The sequence below is a fragment of the Phyllobates terribilis genome, unplaced genomic scaffold (genome assembly GCF_046119375.1).
Source record: "Phyllobates terribilis strain yellow unplaced genomic scaffold, ASM4611937v1 Scaffold_7__3_contigs__length_470593459, whole genome shotgun sequence".
NCBI lineage: Eukaryota > Metazoa > Chordata > Amphibia > Anura > Dendrobatidae > Phyllobates > Phyllobates terribilis.
Genome location: NW_027362767.1, coordinates 321399973 through 321421288, shown reverse-complemented (window position 1 = coordinate 321421288; position 21316 = coordinate 321399973). Strand labels below are relative to the sequence as shown.

Genomic DNA, 21316 nt, shown 5'->3' with positions numbered 1-21316 from the left:
ACCCCACCAAGAAATATGTTAAGGAATTGAAAGATATCTTAACTGATGGGCTGGCAACTGGTGTAATAAATAAGGCAGAGTATGACCATCTTTCCCAAGAATCCAGTAACAGCAACTTTTTACTGCATACCGAAGATACACAAAGGGCTTACCCCTCTTAAGGGGAGGTCCATCGTATCTGGGATAGGCAGTATCAGCCAAAATGCAGGGATCTACCTTGACCTGGTTCTCAAACCATTTGCAACCACATTACAGTCCTATGTCCAAGACATCCCTGATTTACTGAGCAGCTTGGAAGGTCTGACAATAGACCCCGAGGCGTTATTAGGAAGTGTGGATGTTGAGGCTCTGTACTCCTCCATCCCGCACGAGAAGGGATTAGAGGCAGTGCAATACTTTCTTGGGATGAGGGGCTGTCAGTACCAGGCACACAACGCCTTCACACTAAAATTATTACGATTTTGTCTAACAAGACATTTCTTCTGCTTCAACCGGAAAATTTACCACCAAATAAGGGGGACTGCCATGGGGAGTCCATGCACCCCCACTTATGCCAACCTTTATTTAGGTTGGTGGGAAGAGACTAGGGTCTTCAGGGGAGAAGCAGAGGAAATTAATAAACTAGATATCTGTACAAGGTATATAGATGACGTCTTTATAGTGTGTAGAGGATCTCAAAAGGAGTTCGAAAACTTTGTGGGAGGGCTAAACCACAATGACTGTGGTCTGTTCTTCTCCTGGACGGCGCACCCTTCAGCCTTGACATTTCTTGATGTAATGATCATGAGGGGCCCCAATGGTGAACTTAAGACAGCAATTTATAGAAAACCTACGGCCACCAATGCATTACTCCAATGGGAGAGTAGCCACCCCTTACATGTTAAAAAAGGCATACCCAAGAGTCAATATCTCAGAGTACGCCGGAACTGCTCAACGGAACAGCTCTTTGAAGAGCAAGCTTAGGAGCTCAGAGATAGACTCAAAGAAAGGGGGTATCCACAAAAAAATTTGAAAAAGGCATATAAAGAGACCAAAGGGAAAGAGATCAGAGCTACTCAACCATAGAGTTAAAAAGACAGAACCAGCGGTAACTAGGTTCATCACGACATATGACAATCTAGCCCTCAAAGTACGAGAAATTCTGAATAAACACTGGCCCATCCTTCTAATGGACCAAAATATCGGCCCTCAACTCACCAGCAGTCCCCAAATAGCCTACAAAAAAGGCAGGTCATTGAATGACAGACTAGTACACAGCCATTTCAAAAAGGAAATTAACACGTGGCTGGTAAATGATAGCAAGGGATGCTACAAATGTGGCCTGCCCTTACATTCTAGTAGGTAAAGATTTCAGCAGTAACACAACCGGAAAAAACTACAAGATAAAGGAATTTATTAACTGTAGCACAAAAGGGGTAATCTACAAAGCCTCTTGCGCTTGTGGGATGGAATATATCGGAAAAAACATTAGAGAGTTTAAAAGACGAATAGGTGATCTTGTAGGAGATATTAGCCATAAAAGAGATACACCCCTAGCCAGACATATCAATAACCAGCATGGAGGCAATTTGGGTGTTCTCAAATTCATGGGCATTGAAAAAGTGCCAAGCTCAATCAGAGGAGACTGGGACAGGACCATCTTACAGAAGGAAGCCAAGTGGCTTTTCCACATGAGAACGATGTCACCGAGAGGCCTGAACGAACAAATTAAATTATGGGTGCTTTATTTAAATAGAAGAGTCTTAGGGTATGTGCCCACGTACTGTTTTACAAGCATTTATGCTGCGGAATTTCCACAGTATAAACGCTTGGGAAACGCTTGGTAACCCGCCCCCCATGGTCCCCAATGACAAGCCGCAATGTCAATGCCCATGCTGCGGATTTTTCCGCAGCATTTATGCTGCACTCAAAAATCCGCAGCATGTCCATTAATTTTGCGGACACACAGCGTAATCGCCGCCATTGACTTGCATTGAAACGCATAATATCCGTGTCAGTACATTTGTACACACGGATATTATGCGTTTCTATGTGCGGATGGTACCCAAGTCTGGAGGAGAGGAGACTCTCCTCCAGACCTGGGTACCATAGAAACTAAAAAAAAAGAAAAAGAATTTAAAATAAAAAAATAAAAGTTTATACTCACCTACCGGTGTCCTCCCGGTGTTTTGTCTGCTCCGTCTGGTGTCTTGCACTGCTCGCGCTGTTGTGAAGGACCTGCCAGACCCATCACATGGCTCAATGACATCACCGCAGGTCCTTCACACCACCGCAAGCAGTGCAAGACACCAGACGGAGCAGACAAAGCACCGGGAGGACAACGGAAGGGGAGTATAAACTTTATTTTTTACCATTCTTATTCTTTTTTTTAACTAACTTGGTCACACTACTATAAATCCATGCCGGTTGCATGGATTTATATAGTGTGAACAAGTTGTCAAGCACTTTTCCAAGTGATGCTAAAATCGCTTGGAAAAGCGCTTGATAACCCGCATGCAGAAATGCATGCAAAGACGCTTCACAAACGCTTCTACCTGGCGGGAAAACCGCATGTAAAAACCGCATGCGTTTTTCCTGCAAGGGATAAGCGTAAAAAATATGCAGCATTTCTACATCGTGGGCACATAGCGTTACCACCATTTTCCACATTAGTTACTGAGCCACTTTTTATTTTGAGCTAACTTAAAAAGATAATGACGATAGCCCTAAACCTTTTCCTATGTATGCCACTAATGTCATGGATGGTATAATAGATAAGGTCATGATGAATGGGGTACCTCATATACAAACCACACACCCCCTCGCCTCCCCTCCTCCCCACCCCTCTTGCATCCTGCTGTTAAATTGATAAAGTATAAAGTGTAAATTAAGGGGTGCTTATGATAAAATGAAGTATCTTTCATTTGTTACATATATACACACCTATGATTCTTTGTGAACCAGAAAGTAAAGAAACGCTATCTTTGCGTTCTACCATCAGAATATTCATGAGCTGGTTGACAAGGGAACGCGGTGTTTGCGGTCCACCAACCAGGTACAACATGATGATCACGCCGGAAACTACGTAGATATGGGGCGGCGGTGGAACGCAATATAGAGGTTCCAAACACCGGATGTGATGCGATACATATATCACGTGACACAGCGGTGGAGCGCAGAACATGCGTTCCAAATGCCGGAAATGACGCAGTTCACAGACCGCAATACCGGAAGTGGTGAATCCGAGTGCGTTCCAGCCAACCAGGAAGGCAGGTGCACGTGCGGGTCACACACACTAGAGGAGGTAATAAGTGACATACGGCGTGAACGCTCATGAGGGGGTTTTGTTCCAGGCGAGGCCACATGATTTTATTAATCACAGCTGTATACTCCAGGGTATTTATATCAACTCTGTCTAATACTCCACTCTCTGCAGATCAGGACAGAGAGTGGAGGGACCCTTACTAATTATGTACCTAGCACTTTAACATCTGACTTCTCTGGAAACAAGATAGTCCCCTGAGGATTTCACTTGGATGAAACACGTAGGGAAACCTAAAAGGGAAAGTGCAGGGTCTCCATACAGGGCTAGCTGTGGACTGCACTTGTCAGGGCGGGAGTTTTGTGGGGATAGTTTAAGCTTGAGCCTAAAGGGACTAATAGGGCCAGCTTATATAACTACTTGGTCCAGAAGGAACTCCCCGGACAGCAACCTCCATCCCTGAGAAAAAAAGAATGGGTGAGAGAATTCCATTTTTTGACACAATCATGTATGAACTTTTATGAATATGTAGGATCTGCACTCAGCCCTCATACTTGTGTTCTAAGAAATCTGTGTCTTTCGTTTAAGTGTCTTGATTCCTGAAGATGGAAAAATGATTAATCCATGGAATAAAAAGAAAAACATACATTTCCCCCTATTTTAATTGATGTATATCTGGATCTGTCTTGAAAGTTGGTGTTTCAGGGGAGGATGTTTAACTGTCCCCTCCTCACGCACCCTCTTACCTCTATAGATTCTATCCAGAGCTTGGTCTTCACACTTGAAGAAAGAATTCAAGCTTCCTATGTACCTCTACAGTCATGGCCAAAAGTATTGAGAATGAGACAAATAGTAATTTTTCCAAAGTTTACTGCTTCATTTTTTGCAATGGCAATTTGCATATACTCCTGAATGTCAAAGAGTGATCAGCTTAACAGCAATTACTGTACTTGCAAAGTCAATATTTGCCCAGAAAATGAACTTTAACCCCCAAAACACATTTCAACATCATTGCAGTCCTGCCTTAAAAAGGAGAAGCTAACATCGTTTTAGTGATTGATCCATTAACACAGGTGTGGGTGTTGATGAGGACAGGGCTGGCGATCAGTCATGATTAAGTAAGAATGACATCACTGGACACTTTAAAAGGAGGCTGGTTCTTGGTATCATTGTTTCTCTTCAGTTAACCATGGTTATCTCTAAAGAAACACGTGCAGCCATCATTGCACTGCACAAAAATGGCCTAACAGGGAAGAGTATCGCAGCTACAAAGATTGCACCTCAGTCAACAATCTATCGCATCATCAAGAACTTCAAGGAGAGAGCTTCCATTGTTGTCGAAAAGGCTCCAGGGCGCCCAAGAAAGACCAGCAAGCGCCAGGACCGTATCTTAAAACTGTTTCAGCTGCGGGATCCGACTACCAGCAGTGCCGAGCTTGCTCAGGAATGGCAGCAGGCTGGTGTGAGTGCTTCTGCACGCACTGTGAGGCGGAGACTCTTTGAGCAAGGGCTGGTTTCAAGGAGGGCAGCAAAGAAGCCACTTCTCTCCAGAAAAAACATCAGGGACCGACTGATATTCTGCAAAAGGTACAGGGAGTGGACTGCTGAGCACTGGGGCAAAGTCATTTTCTCTGATGAATCCCCTTTTCGATTGTTTGGGACATCTGGAAAACAGCTTATTCGGAGAAGAAGAGGTGAGCGCTACCACCAGTCTTGTCTCATGCCAACTGTAAAGCATCCTGAAACCATTCATGTGTGGGGTTGCTTCTCAGCCAAGGGAATCAGCTCACTCACAGTCTTGCCTAAAAACACAGCCATGAATAAAGAATGGTACCAGAATGTCCTCCAAGAGCAACTTCTCCCAACCGTCCAAGAGCAGTTTGGCGCCCAACAATGCCTTTTCCAGCATGATGGAGCATCTTGCCATAAAGCAAAGGTGATAACTAAATGGCTCATGGCACAAAACATAGAGATTTTGGGTCCATGGCCTGGAAACTCCCCAGATCTTAATCCCATTGAGAACTTGTGGTCAATCATCAAGAGACGGGTGGACAAACAAAAACCAACAAATTCTGGCAAAATGCAAGCATTGATTATGCAAGAATGGACTGCTATCAGTCAGGATTTGGTCCAAAAGTTGATTGAGAGCATGCCAGGGAGAATTACAGAGGTCTTGAAGAAGAAGGGGCAACACTGCAAATATTGACTTGCTGCATTAACTCATTCTAACTGTCAATATAACCTATTGGTACTCATAATATGATTGCAATTATATTTCTCTATGTGATATAAACATCAGAGAAAACACTAATAAAAACCAGAGGCCAGCAGATCATGTGAAAATATAATTTTGGTGTCACTCTCAAAACTTTTGGCCATGACTGTACACACATTTAATATAGAGACGGTCCCTTGGCTATGTTAATGGTAATAATCATTCTAGCATTGGGAACTCTCTCTTTTTACGGGTGGCATTTTCTGTGTATTGTTCTTAATCGTTAAATATTAAAAGTTATGTTTTAGAATCTCACTTTATTTGCTGTCTAGTACAAGTTTGATTTTAGCAGCATTTCAGAATGGTCAGTTCAGGAGTCAGGTGTGGCAGATTACAGTGGAAGGAAAAAAAAAAAAGTATTTTTTATCTTATAAGCTTTTAATATTTGCTTGTAGTAATGCTAATGAGGGGGTCCTTTCTATTTCTGTGCCCTTGGAGAAATAAAAAAAATGATTAACAGGGGAGCAGGTAGGGCATGTATATCACGAATGTGTTAGATGCTGCTTGTAAAGAGCAGGTTAGGATTCGAGTGTGGCTTCGGCCAAATGACCTCAATCATACAGAACACACAAACTGTTAAAGATTGCAAGAGGTGGCCAACGGGTGTTTTTTCCAGTGTTGTCAAACTAAGATGATTTTAGGTGAACAAAATACATTTTAGTATTTTGTACAATAGCACCACCTAGTGTTTATGTATTTACCAAGGGGACATTTTAAGAAAAAATAATATGTAAACAAAAACTACCTGGCCGTCCAGTGGGAGATTGTGATACTACGATTGGCTGTACAGCAGTTTGGGGAAGAACAGTGGAGGTAACAGTGGATGGAACACCCACAGCTGAACTTGAAGAGATCACAGTCGCTGGTGCAGAATTCACACAAGAGGTAGATATAACAGATGTAACCTGAAATTAAGTGCAAGGTACATATAAAATGCATATGGAATGACCAACATTACATCCTCATTTGGATGTCAAGAAAAAGATATAATACATATAAATATTATGGGCTGGAAATATAACTGAAATAGAAGGTTCCCTCACAAATAAGTAACAAAGTGAAGTACTCCCATATATTATAGAATATACACAAACATCAATCACCCACTAGATCATAAAATTTATTGATATGGATTTAAATTTTTTTTAATTTAAAAAGCAAATATTATAACGTCATTAATTCCATGGCGCTTTACATGTGAAAAGGGGGTATACGTAGCAGACAAGTACTGTACAATAGTATAAACAAAAACAAGTCACCGACTGGTACAGGAGGAGAGAGGACCCTGCCCGAGAGGGCTCTCAATCTACAAGGGATGGGTGAGGGTACAGCTGGTCATGCAGTGGAATGGTGGCGAGATAGTTACTGCAGGTTGTAGGCTTGTCGGAAGAGGTGGGTCTTCAGGTTTCTTTTGAAGGTTTCCACAGTAGGCGAGAGTCTGATATGTTGGGGTAGAGAGTTCCAGAGTAGGGGGATGCACAGGAGAAATCTTGTATGTGATTGTGGGAGGAGGAGAGGATCGGAGGATGCTTGCAGGTAAGTACCGGGAGACTAGATCACAGATGTATGGAGGACACAGGTTGTGGATAGCTTTGTATGCCATGGTTAGGGTCTTGAACTGGAGTCTCTGGGCAATGGGGAGCCAGTGCAAGGACTGGCAGAGGGGAGAGGCCGGGGAATAGTGGAGGGACAGGTGGATTAGTTGGGCAGCAGAGTTTAGGATAGATTGGAGGGGTGCGAGAGTGTTAGAAGGGAGGCCACAGAGCAGGAGGTTGCAGTAATTGAGGCGGGAGATGAAGGCGTGCACTATTGTTTTTGCAGATTCATGGTTGATGAATGTACAGATCCGGGAAATATTTTTGAGATGGAAGGAAGTGGATTAAAGTTTTGAAGGATAGATTAGAGTCCAAGGTTACCCCAAGGAAGTGAGCTTGCGGGACTGGGGAGAGTGAGCAGCCATTGACTTTGATGGATAGGTCAGGTGGGGGGGGGGGCTGAGTGAGATGGTGGAAAGATTATGAATTCAGTTTTATCCATATTAAGTTTCAGGAACCTAGCAGAGAAGAAAGATGAAATAGCAGACAGACATTGTGGGATTCTGGTTAGTAAGGAGGTGATATGTCCAAGATATTACAGAATTTTATTATCTAGTGGGTGATTTCATGTTACTTTATTTGGTCGGTTTTGTGTACAACCTTATTTATTTGGATATTGCAAATGCTTTAAAAACACGTCTCACCTTAGTGGTCCTTAAACAACAGACACAAACTACCCCAGTAAAATTACATTATGAAATGTGTTGGCTTAAATTTTGCACATAAAAGAAATAATACTTTGAATAAAAATTCTAAGAATGACAGGTTAAAGTTAGTCCATAATTATGTCCTACCGTTAAGATATTTTAATTGACCAGATCAATTTGAGGAAAAAAACAAACAAATATTAACCTTTGACAAGTATACAGGCACAGTAAAATCTAAGCACAAACCCTCAGGAAAAACTGCACAGCACCCTAGCCCCTTACTCCAATTGTAGTGAATGGTCAGTTCAAATCTTGGGAAAAAAACAATTGCCAATTAACCTTTTATATGCAGTATTTAGTGCAAAGGACACGTTGACAAATGAATGCCCTTATTGCAGGATACTTGCCGACAAGCAAGTTATCACGTAGACTATAAAATAAAGGGATAAGGGAGTAAAAAAAAAAAAGCTACAGGAATCTTAATTGTTGATTTTAAAATGCATACGTTTTATAAAGCAAATGTCAATTAGTACAGACAATCTTGAAGGCATTTAAGCACAAAAATTGTCATCTGTTATGTGTGAACCTAAAAATTCAAGGTCACCTGTTCTGTGAACTTATAAGGAACATCATCTTGAGTAGGCAAAGGACGGGTGACTTCATCCTGCAGAGACTGTAAAAGATTCATGAAGTAATATTAGTGACGTGGAAAAGCATGTGCAAAAGTGATTGAGTAACCCACAGTTAATTGTGAAGATAGCCGAAATGGTACAAAAGTGTAAAAAGTACTTTGATTGGAAAACATTATGTGTAAATCTAAGAAACAAATAAGAACTTTTTAGATATACATACACATGACATAGAAACTTTAGGGTATTTATGTACCTTTGCTATTGCTCAATTTTGCACTGTCATTTTTTTTGCCAAAACCTGGCATGTGGGACAGCTGAATAAAGTGACTTTAGTAGCAGGGAATACTTGAGCTTCCTACAGACATCAGTTATACTACATGGACAAAAGTATTGCGACACCTGCACATGACAGGGGAGCTTTTAGACCACTCATTCCAAATCCATAAGCATTAATATGGAGTTGGCTACCCTTTGCAGCTGTAACAGATTCCAATCTTCTGGAAAGGATTTCTACAAGATTTTGAAGGAGTCTATGGGAATTTTTGAAAATTCATCTAGAAATGCATTTGTGAGGTTGCACACCAATATTAGACAAAAGGGCCTGGATTGGTACCTCCATTTTTGTTCATCCCAAAGGTGTTCGATGAGGTTGAGGTCAGGGCTCTCTCTGGCCAGTTCAGATCTTCCACACCAAACTCACCCAACCATAGCTTTATGGACCTTCCTTTGTTCACTAGGGAACAGTTATGCTGCAACACAAACTGTTTCCACAAAGTCGGAAGCTACAATTGTCAAAAGGACTTTGCTGAAGCTTTACAATTTAGCTTCACTGGACTTAAGGGGCATAGGCCAATCCCTGAAATACAGCTCCATAGCAGTCAGGCAGGTAACGGTCTCCTGACATTCAAACCAAGACTCATCCATTGAATGCCAGATAGAGAAGCATGATTTGTTACGCTACACAACATGTTTCCATTGCTCCAGAGCATAGTGGTGGCATCTTTATGCCACTCCATTCAATGCTTGGCATTGTGCTTGGTGAAGTAAAGTTTACCCATAGTTTCTTGGCCATGTAAACCCAAGCAATGAAGTTCACAAAGACGTTTTTGTGCTGAAATGCCAGAGGAGGTTTGGTCAGCAGTTATTGAGTCAGAGAGTTGGTGACTTCCGCACCACAGCACTTGATGACCTACGTTGTCTCCACTCCTTGGCTGAGTAGCTGTGGTTGCTCAATGCTTCCACGTTCCAATAATACCACTCACAGTTTATCATGGAATATTTAGGGAAAACATTTCATGAACTAAATTGTTAGAATGGTGGAATACTTGTATAGTAATATGTTCAAATTCTGTGTGCGCTTTACAAATAATTATCAAAGGTCTTGTTCCAAAGACATATTGTATGGGTACATAGCAATGGGACTGAATTCAATGAGTAACCATTTAACCCCTTCATGAAATTCGCTGTACATGAATGGCGCAAGTTGGAAGTGGGTTATGGAGCGAGCTCACGACTTGGTCTTGCAGCCAGGACCTGCCTCTAACAATCACAGGCATTTTGAAGCACTGCCTGCGATTGTCAACCTGTTAAGTTCCACTGTTAAATTGACAGCGGCATTTAACACACACCAGCATGGAGGCGAGTTATATCATAGGCGCACCCGTGACATAATTGCGAGTCGCCAATGGGGTGCTATGACAGCAGGGGGTCTGTTGGAGGACCTTCGTGCTTGTCATTATAGAGCTCCCTTGAAAGCGAAGCTGTGGCAGTGCTGTATACAACACAAGCAATCAGATGATCACAGGTTAAAAGTTGCCTAATGGGACTAAAAAAATTACAGGGAAAAATAAGGAATTAGTTCTACCGGTAATTGTATTTCCAGAAGTCCATCATGACAACACGACGGGAGGTTGTTCTTATCCTCTAAAGGACAGGAAACACAGGAGAGGTTAAAAGCCCCCCCACCACACCCTCAGTGCTTTTTCCAATCACCACACCAGGATGGATGAATTTTATTCTGCTTTATTGAACTTCCTTTACACAGATGTTCTGGGTTGCCATATGTATAAGGAATTCTGGGTGGGAATGTGATAGTGCTGTCATGATGGACTCCTGGAAATACAATTACCGGTAGGACTAATTCCTTATTTCCCCAGGACGTCCCTCATGACAGCACGACGAAAGTAATACCAAATCAGATGGCATATTTTTAGGGTGGGACTACCGCCTGAAGGATTTTCATTCCATAGGCTAATTGTTGGGTAGATGAAATTTCCAACTTATGTCTACAGAAGGTAATTATATTGGCCCATGTTGCGGCCCTACAGATTTGTTCTAAAGATGCTCCTGCTCCTTCTGCCCAGGAGGCTGATATAGCCCAGGTAGAATGAGCCTTAATGTCGGGTGGAGGTTCTTCTTCTTGCAGCTGGTATGCCATTGAAATGATCGTGGTTTGAATCCTGTCTCCATTGTTTTGTAACCTCAACATATCGCCCTTCTGACGTTAAGTGTGTAGAACTGACTTTCTTTCATTATTTGGGTGCTGACAAAATGATGGCAAGATAAATCCAAGAGATTAGGTTTTTCAGGAAGAAAGGATGGGTCGACTGAATTATCCGGTCATCCAGGATACGAAGATAAGGATCTGTATTTGACAGGGCCTGGATCTCTCAAACTCTCTTGGCTGAGGTTATTGCTACTAAGGCGGCAGTCTTCATTGAAAGTAACTTTATACTAGCTTCCCCCTGAGGTTCGAAGGGACTCTTACACAGAGATGTTAAAACTAAATTAAGGTCACATGGAGGTATTAGCTTCCTTCTCGTAGGTTTCAATCTCGTGACTGCCTTTGCAAACCTTGTTACCCAAGGATGATACACCAGAGGGTAATCCAGAAAGGCGCTAAGAGCTGGAATCTGTACTTTAAGCGTGCTGGGTGTTAAACCTCTCTCGAAACCATGTTGAAGGAATTCAAGGATGTTTGGAATATCTGGTTCAGAGCCGGTCTCCAGAGGTTTTCCCACATAAGAGCAGTATTTTCTTTAAACTTTGGTGTAGATGGCACAGGCGATAGGCTTACGACTGGCTTGCATGGTGGAAATTCCTCTGACAGACCCTTAGCACTTAAGCTCTGCCTTTCAGGATCCATGCTGTCAATTGTAAGAACTGCACGTTCTGGTATGCTAGAGGACCCTGGGTCAACAGATCGCCTCTCTCTGGTAGGAAAAATGGTCCTTTTATGGCCATGTGGCCTAATAGCAGGGAACCAGCTTCTCTTGGGCCACCAAGGGGCTATCAGCATCACTGTGGCTCCCTCTTTCTGAATCTTCCTTAAAACTCTGGAAATTAGAGTAAAGGGAGGAAAAGCATATAGCAGGCCTTCGCCCCAGTTCTGGGCTAAAGCGTCTATCCCATTGGAAGTATCCCCTGGGTCTAGAGAATTTTTCCCACTTTTGCATTCTTGCGCGTAGCAAAGAGGTCTATTGACGGGATGCCCCAGCGGTGAGAGTTGATGGAATACGTCTTGATTTAGTTAAGATAAGAATGTTTTCCTGCTGAGGAAGTCTGCCGCCAAGTTGTCCGACCCTTTGAGCTGTTATGGAAAGAACTGTCATCTCTGCCCTTCGGAATATTTGTTTGGCTAGGCACTGTAGGAGCATTCCTCTTGGGCCTCCTTGGTGCCGAATGAAGGAGACCGTTGTTACATTGTCTGAATAAATTTTTACATTTTTCCCTATGAGGATATGTTGAAATTCCTGGAGTACTTTCCAAATCGCCTTCAACTCCCTGTAGTTGGAGGATTGCCTGCTTTCTTCTGGGGTCCATGTACCCTGTATGTACCGACCTTCTACTTCCCCACCCCAACCTAGCTGGCTGGCATCCGTGGTAACTTGTAACTGCGGAGACTGTGTCCTGGATATTCCTCTCTGTAGGCTGATCCGAGATGTCCACCAGGTTAGGGAAGACTTTAGCTCCGAGGAAACTGTCATCTGTTTGTCTATACCTGATTGAAGTCCTTTCCAGCTGCTCAGGAACACCTGTTGTAGATCTATTGAATGTGCTTGAGCCCATCGAACACCTGGTATACAGGATGTTATGAGTCCTAGAATCCTCATGGCATACCTCACAAATACTGCCCCTTCCTTCTGGAATAAATGAATCCTTCTCCGGATATCTTCCATTTTGTCTATAGCAAGAGGATCTTCCTTGCTGCGAATCTAGAAGAACTCCTTTCGCATTTCTGGATATAGACTGGACTTTTGCCAATTTATACCTCAATTGAGGTTTTCTAGAAGCTGAATAGTCCAGGATAGATGTTGATTGAGGAGGGGTACCGAATCCACTATCAAAAGTAGATCGTTTAGATATGGTATTATATAATTATATTTACACCTGCTTTACTTAGGGCTGCTGCCACCTCCGTCATTTTTGCGAAGATCCGGGGTGCTGCAGATAGGCCGAAAGGCAGGCAGTGGAACTGAAAGTGATGAATCTTCCCTTGGTATCTTAATGCGAACCTCAGGAAGGCATGGCAGGATGGATGAATAGGTACATGGTAGTATGCATCTGTTAAATCTACTGTACACATTACAGAGTTCTGTTTTATTAATGGAATGATGGTTCTTCTAGTTTCCATCTTGAATCTTTTGTATTCTATACTCTGATTCAGGGGTTTCAGGTTTATGATAGTCTGGAACTTCCCTGAGGGTTTCCTTAGGGAAAAAAAAGAAAAAAAAAGAAGAAGGAGCAGATGCTCACCTCCTCTTCCGGCTTCCCGCGCGGACTGCCGTGGCTTCCAGGATGTTGCCATGACGACCCGATGTCGTCATGACAACATCCGGGTCACCAGACAGCAGGAAGATTTTTTGGATATGCGCAGCGCATCTCCAAACAATCTTCTCCCTGTCCAGCGCTGACAGCCTGCATGACACAGGGATGGTGCTGCATTCCTGTGCCATGCAGGCGATCAGAGAAAAAAAAGTGAAAGTCTCACAGTGGGACAAAGTAATAAAGTATAAAAACTATCAGAAAGTGAAAAAAAAAAAAAAAAAAAAATTGTAAAAATATTAAAAAAAAAATAATCCACCAAAAATAAAAATATAATGTACCCATCAATAATTATTATAAAAAAAATTTGGTATCGCCACGTCCGGAACAACCTGACCTATAAAACTGTCCCACTAGTTAACCCCTTCAGTGAACACGGTAAAAAAAATAAATAAAAAACGAAGCAAAAAACAATGCTTTATCACCATACCGCCAAACAAAAAATGTAATAGCACTCGATCAAAAACACAAATATAAATAAAAATGGTACCGCTGAAAACGGCATCTCGTCCCGCAAAAAACAAGCCGCCATACAGCTCCATCAGCCGAAAAATAAAAAAGTTATAGCTCTCAGAATAAAGCTATGCTAAAAAATATTTTTTTCTATAAAATTGCTTTTATTATGTAAAAGTGCAAAACATAGAAATACGATATAAATGTGGTACCGCTGTAAACGTACTGACTCGAAGAATAAAGCTGCCTTATCAATTTTACCACACACGGAACAGAATAATAATAAAAAAAAAAAAAAAAAACAATTCCTGAATTGTTGGTTTTTGTTTATTCTGCCTCCCAAAAATCGGAATAGAAAGCGATCAAAAAAGGTCACGTGCCTGAAAATCGCACCAATAACAACGTCAACTCATCCCGCAAAAAACAAGCCGTCAAATGACTGTCTGCCAAAATCTGGAAAAATTATAGCTCTCAAAATATGGCGATGCAAAAACTAGATTTTACAAAAAATGCGTCTTTTAGTGTGTGACAGCTGTCAGTCATAAAAACCCCATTATGATTCTGGTATCACTGTAGTCTCACCGACCTGAAGAATAAGGTCGTCTAATCACTTATACCGCATGAGGAACGGCGTAAAAAATAAACGCTACGGTTAGGGTTGTGATGGGGTTGTGATTTTTTTCAAAAGTAAGAAAAAAAGATGACGATATGACGACTAGTGTTGAGCGCAAGTGCTCGCTACTTGAGTTTGCATCGGGTGTTCTGGTATGCATTGAGTATCGTGGGTATTTGAGTGACATGCTCGAGTCTCCGCCCCATATGCTTCACGGCCCAAAAAACTTTACGGGGATTGCCTGCCATGCACGAGCGATCCCCGCATGTTTTTTTTTGGGTGTCTAATAACCGTGAAACATCTGGGCGGGGACTCGAGCATGTCACTCGAGCACACGCAGTACATGGTGCATACCTGAGTACCCGATGCAAACTCAAGTAGCGAGCTTTTGCGCTCAAGACTAATGACAACTTATTCAATATGATGACCTAATGTTATCAAATTCTGTGTCGTACCTCTGGGTTCAAAATGTTCACTATACACCTTAATAAAATCCTTGAGGTGTATAGTTTCCAAAATGGGGTCACTTGTGGGGGAGCTCCACTGTTTAGGCACATCAGGGGCTCTCCAAACGCGACATGGTGTCCGCTAACAAATTGAATGGAAAATCGGCTCAAATTGTTAGCGGACGCCATGTTGCGTTTGGAGAGCCCCTGTGTGCCCAAACATTGGAGCTCCCCCCCAAGTGACCCCATTTTGGAAACTAGACCCCCCAAGGCACCAATCTAGATGCATAGTGAGCACTTGGAACCCCCAGGTGCTTCACAAATTGATTCATAAAAATGAAAAAGTGTTTTTTTTTTCACTTTTTCGAATCAAATTTGTGAAGCACCTGGGGGTTCCAAGTGCTCACTATGCATCTAGATAGGTGCCTTGGGGGGGTCTAGTTTCCAAAATGGGGTCAATTGTGCGGGAGCTCCAATGTTTGGGCACACAGGGGCTCTCCAAACGCAACATGGTGTCCGCTAACAAATTGAGCCGATTTTCCATTCAATTTGTTAGCGGACACCATGTTGCATTTGGAGAGTCCCTGTGTGCCCAAACATTGGAGCTCCCCCACAAGTGACCCCATTTTGGAAACTAGACCCCCCAAGGCACCTATCTAGATGCATAGTGAGCACTTGGAACCCCTAGGTGCTTCACAAATGGATTCGTAAAAATGAAAAAGTGGAAAAAAAAACACTTTTTTATATTTAAGGATTAATTTGTGAAGCACCTGGGGGTTCCAAGTGCTCATTATGCATCTAGATTGGTGCCTTGGGGGGTCTAGTTTAAAAAATGGGGTCAATTGTGCGGGAGCTCCAATGTTTGGGCACACAGGGGCTCTCCAAACGCAACATGGCGTCCGCTAATTATTCAAGCAAATTTTACAATCAAAAAGTCAAATGGAGCTCCTTCCCTTCCGTGCGCCCAAACAGTGTTTTTTCCCCACATATGGGGTATCTGCGTGCCCAGGGGAAATTGCACAACAAATTTTGGGGTCCATTTTTTCTTGTTACCCCTGTGAAAATAAAAAAAATTGGGTCTAAAGTAACATTTTTGTGAAAAAAGTTAAATGTTCATTTTTTTCTTCCACATTCCAAAAATTCCTGTGAAGCACCTGAAGGGTTAATAAAGTTCTTGAATGTGGTTTTGAGCACCTTGAGGGGTGCAGTTTTTAGAATGGTGTCACTTTTGGGTATTTTCTGTCATAAAGACCTCTCAAAGTGACTTCAAATGTGATGTGGTCCCTAAAAAAATGGTTTTGTAAATTTTGTTGGAAAAATGAGAAATCGCTGGTCAACTTTTAACCCTTATAGCTCCCTAACAAAAAAAAATTTGAGTTCCAAAATTGTGCTGATGTAAAGTAGACATGTGGGAAATGTTATTTATTAACTCTTTTGTGTGACATATCTCTCTGATTTAAGGGCATAAAAATTCAAATTTTGAAAATTGCAAAAGTTTCAACATTTTCGCCAAATTTCCGTTTTTTTCACAAATAAACGCAAGTGATATCGAAGAAATTTTACCACAATCATGAAGTACAATATGTCACGAAAAAATCTCAGAATCAGGGAGATCCGTTGAAGCGTTCCAGAGTAATTACCTCATAAAGTGACAGTGGTCAGAATTGTAAAAATTGGCCTGGTCATTAACGTGCAAACCACCCTCGGGGGTTAAGGGGTTAATATCCATGGGTTTTCGGTTATGGTTTGCCAACCCGTGGAAAAGAACCGGAGTCCCCCCCCCCCACACTGTTATGGAGTCAGGGCCTTTTTGATGAATCTGAAGTGAATCGGGTGGATCTATCTTTATCTCCCTTGGAATAACTCCACCTTCCAGTTTTACTCTTCCCCTTGTAATCCTGGTTCTGGGAAACTCAGGATTTACGAAAGGAGTGATACTTTTTGTTTCTTTCCTCCGGAAACCCTTTTTCATCTGAGGCTCTCTCCAAGATATTATCTAGGACAGGACCAAACACATTGCCCCCTGAGAATGGGATTGCACAAAGTTTTTTCTTAGAATGGGAGTCTCCTGACCAGGATTTTAGCCATATAGAACGTCTTGCCGAATTGGATAACACGCTACCTCTAGCTGAGAATCTGCGTCCGCCATAAACAGGGTGGCTGATTTTAATATGGGAAGAGTATCTAGGATGACCTCCCGAGAAGTATTGGTTTTACTTAGTGACGACAGCTCATCTATCCAAAGGGACATAGATCTTGCTACCGAGGTTGCGGCTATATTGGTCTTAACTGCTGCTGAGGCTTCCCAGCTTTTTCTCAGGAGCCCATCTGCCTTCCGATCCATAGCATCTTTAAGGCAAGATGAATCCTCAAAAGGAATTGGAGGTCTTTGCTAGGTATGTCAATTTTAGGGGCTTCATCCCAAACTTTTTCTTCCTCTGGGCTGGAGGGTAGGCGAGCCCTGAACTCTCTTGGAATGGTGAGACATTTTTCTGCATCTTCCCACTCTTCCAAGATCATAGATTTCATATGTTCATTGATTGGGAACACTCTTTTACTCTTGTATCTTAGACCTCAAATATCTTGTCTTGTATGGTATGTGGGATCTGAGCATCCTCAATCCCCATAGTATTCCTGCTGTGTTTTCGGATGAAGAGAGATATCTCTTCCGATCCTCAGAAGGGACCTGTGGGGACATTTCTCCTGTCTGTAGACCTTGATCAAAGTCATAAGAAAAATCTTATGCGTCAGAAGATTCCTCCATCTAGCCCTTTTGTGACGGGATGGTTCCTGTACTGACTGAGGTGGTATAAGGCTGGAGATTGAACTCCGAACTTCCTCGCGGATCATAGATCGCATGTCTGGCATAAGGGTGGATTGTTCCTCGAGGACCTTCGCTATACACTCGGAATAAAGTTGTTTTTTGCGCGTTTCCTGGTAAGCGGCTATTGCATGTAGAACATCTCTGAGGTTTTTTACGGGCCGTTGTGCCTGTTTCCAGAGGAATAAGCACCCTTCATAGGGTCTTACCTTTCCCTAGATGTCGGATGCCGCAATGAGCTTCTCTTGCGTTCCACATTGGAATGCACACCGTGCAGTCCTGAGCCGCAGGTCCCGCCGGAACTGGAAATGCGTTAAAGGCTGAAACGCATCCACCTCATCTTTGGCCACAGACCCGGAAGCGCGCCCTTCAATGGAGCTCATGCCGCTAAACTGCTGCAGGGGAGAGTAGCGTGGCGCCGAGAGCCCTCCTGAGAGGGAGGCGGCATCAGGAGCTACGTCCCGCTCTACTGACAGGCTGAGGGACCTCTATAGTGAGGTTTCGGCCTGGAGCTTCTTGTCGGGGAAGGGGAGAGAAGATTCCCCCCCGATCCCACTGGGCTCTCTGGTATGAATCTTCGCACCGATGCGCTCCTCTCTGCGTCTGTCCTGCTAGAGACAGGAAAAACATGGAGGGTGTGGTGGAGAGGGGGGCTTTTAACCTCTCATGTGTTTCCTGTCCCTAGAGGATGAGAAGGACAACCTCCCATCGTGCTGTCATGAGGGACGTCGTCCTGGGGAAAAAAAAAAAAAGATTTAAAAGATATGGAAAAAAAAAAGTTCAAATCACCCCTATTACAAAGAAAAAAAAAATGTGGTATTGACGCATTTAAAAAAAGTCCGATCACAATATGAAAATTAACCCAATCAGTAAACACGGAGCGAAAAAAAAAAAATAAATTTCAAAAGCGCTAAATTTTGGTCGCTACAATGCCACAAAATATGCGGTCACAAGCGATCAAAACATCATATCTATCCCAAAATAGTATAAATAAAAATGTTTTCTTACCCTGCAAAAAATTAAGCTGTCACACAGCTCCATTGACTGAAAATGGAAAACGTTACAAGCCTCAGAAAATTGTGACAAACCCAGAAAATTTTTTCTTCAAAACTTCTGAATTTTTTTTCACCACTAGAATAATGAAAAAATCTGAACGTTTGGCATCATCATAATCGTACTGATGAGGAGAATCATATTGCGAGGTCATTTGTACCACAATATGTGCACCATAAGAACAACTCCCAAAGACTTGCGGGTTTTTTTTTTTTCCACAATTTCTCCCCAATTGGATTTTTTTCCCCCGTTTTCCAGTATACTACAAGGTAAAATTGTCCCACAAGAAAAAACAATCCTTCATACGTCTATGTGGACAGGAAAAAAAAAAAGTTATGGCTCTGAGGAGGTGGTGAGGAAAAAGCAATGTTGATGGGACTAACTGAGGGCATGTTTGTTGAGCAGTGAGATGACGTTTACAAGAAATTAGTATCATTGAACATATAATGCTTCGTTTGCTTATTAACACAATTCAGGTGGTTTGATTGTCTTTTCCATTTACGCCATTTCCTGATCGAGGCAATTAATTTCATATTTTAATAGATTGGACCTTTACAGAAATTTAGTGATCAGCTGATAATTTGTGCTTGTCATGATCACCTGAATTGTCATATATATTTTTTTTAAACCCATGTTGCTTGTGGAATTGTTCAAACATTTCCATGGATGATTGATCAGCCAAATTATGCCCAATTAATGTGTGTATGGCAAATTTAACACTAAGGAAATTTGCAGTCAAGGATTATTAGGTAAGATTTCAAATGCCATGCAAGTCCATAAAGTCAATTCTAGATGAACACAAATCAAATAAAAAAAAATCCGGCAACAAGAAGAATCCTTTTAAATAGCTAGTTTATTTTATGTATATTAAAAATCCAAAGCCTGTATCACCACCCCAAGGTTGTGTGCAGAGTTGTTTTTTATTTCCTGAAGCAGTTTTGAAGAGTTTTCAAAGTATTTTGGAAGTTATACAAACAGTATATGTTTGGAGCCGCTTTAAGTGACTCGCATTCTTTTTTCCTTCCGACAGGCATTGTTTTAAAAACCTGGAACTGGAAAAAAATACAAAAAATAAACAAAACTCAAAAACACCTTAAAGAAGCACTTCCATTAAAGTTTTTATCCTCTTAATATATAGCAATCATTATAATCGCACTGTGTACCGAGAATTGCTCATTTTCCCTTTCTACCAAGCTAATTCTTCTCTTATCTACTCTCTGTAGAAACAGAAAATCTCTTGTCCATGCATTTATCATCCCCACCTTCAAATCCTAACCCAGCTGCTACCTCCTTCCCCTGCCAGGGACTTTTGCAGTGAATGATGACTCCTACAGGGAAAATTGATCTCCTGTTTCTACATAGAGCTTAGAAGGGTTCAGCTAGTCAGATTTTAATCACGTGATGTCATAGACCTAATGGAAAGGAAGAATTAGCTGAGTAGAAAGGCAAAATGAGCAATTGTAAGTACACAGTGCTATATAATATGATGATTGCAATATATTAACAGGATAAAAATTTTGATGGGAGGAAGTGAGTCTTTAACAGCAAAGTATTGACTCAAAAAAAAAAAGAAGGCTGCACATAGTCTATACATTTTAGACCGATGTGTTATTACTCATGGCCTACTTCGGTTTAACTGAGTCTTGGATGTCCGTACACAGGAGTCCATGGTCCACAGACTAAGCGGTGGGTTGACTGCTTATTTTGTTTGCTATTAAATATGACGTACAAAAGAATAACCTTGTTCTAATGTATGGATAAGTGGAACATAGCTCTGACTGTATGGAAGGTAATAGGTCATTGCACACAAAAAACAGTAATTTAGACAAGTCTCAAAAATAAATGATTACGAAATTCTCAGAGACATTGATTTTGAAAGGCTAGGCTCAGGGAATTTTGGTAAACTTGAGATGCATAAAAGTTAATTATATGATCGATATGGACACAAATCACAGTAAAAAGTCAATTACCATATTCTGAGTGGACTCTGTTGTACTATATAAAGTAGCATTCTCAAATGTACCATCTGGAAAAAAAAATACAAAGTAGTAATGGTAATTCCGAATAAAACAGGTTAAGACTCGGTTCACAGATGTATCAATTTCTGTTTAAGAAAAACCAACAATGTAATTCATATGGAAAAATAAATGCAAACTGAAGCAGAAAAGCCCGTTTACTAGCATGGTGTGTGCTTGATTTTCATTTTGTGTCAGTTTCTCGAACGGAATAATAAGTGCTGTAGATTCAAGCTTTGTGTTCCTCCTGAAAGTTGGCACAAGGAATATTTGCACAAAATTTGAGACTTTTTGCCCCAGCTGTGCCCCTTTTCTATAAAGTAAGTGGGGCATATCAAAAGGTGCATCACTAACGGGGGAGTGTAAAAAAATTACTATATTGTACATCACAAAATTAAATTGTTGTAAATTATATCAATATATAATTTTCTGGCACATAACCACCCAAGTTTATTAAGAGGTGGGTGCCTAAAGAAATTTGGTGCAACATCAGTCTTCATACATTTCAACCTTGGTTGCATAGAAGTGAACATGATATATTTTTTAATCACCTACACATTTCACTAACCTGAAGTATACATGAAGTCTCCATGATACTCTCCTGCAGAAAATACATTATAATAGTTATTTCTATTAGCACAACCATTGTTTTGTCAAACTTGAAAATAAATTATACCAGAGAGTGCAACAATACAAGTATA

The 21316-nt window shown here is 41.6% G+C and overlaps 1 protein-coding gene across 1 annotated transcript in view; it reads right to left on the bottom strand.

The window, feature by feature from the left end:
* Positions 1-21316, bottom strand: part of ALG13 (ALG13 UDP-N-acetylglucosaminyltransferase subunit) — a 145693-nt gene that overhangs the window by 40702 nt on the left and 83675 nt on the right. The window contains exons 24-27 of the mRNA XM_073642375.1: positions 21184-21216; positions 20571-20626; positions 8363-8431; positions 6262-6421 (exon numbers count right to left, since the gene is read on the bottom strand). Coding sequence (XP_073498476.1) covers positions 6262-6421; positions 8363-8431; positions 20571-20626; positions 21184-21216 — 318 coding nt within the window. The remainder of the gene's footprint in view (positions 1-6261; positions 6422-8362; positions 8432-20570; positions 20627-21183; positions 21217-21316) is intronic.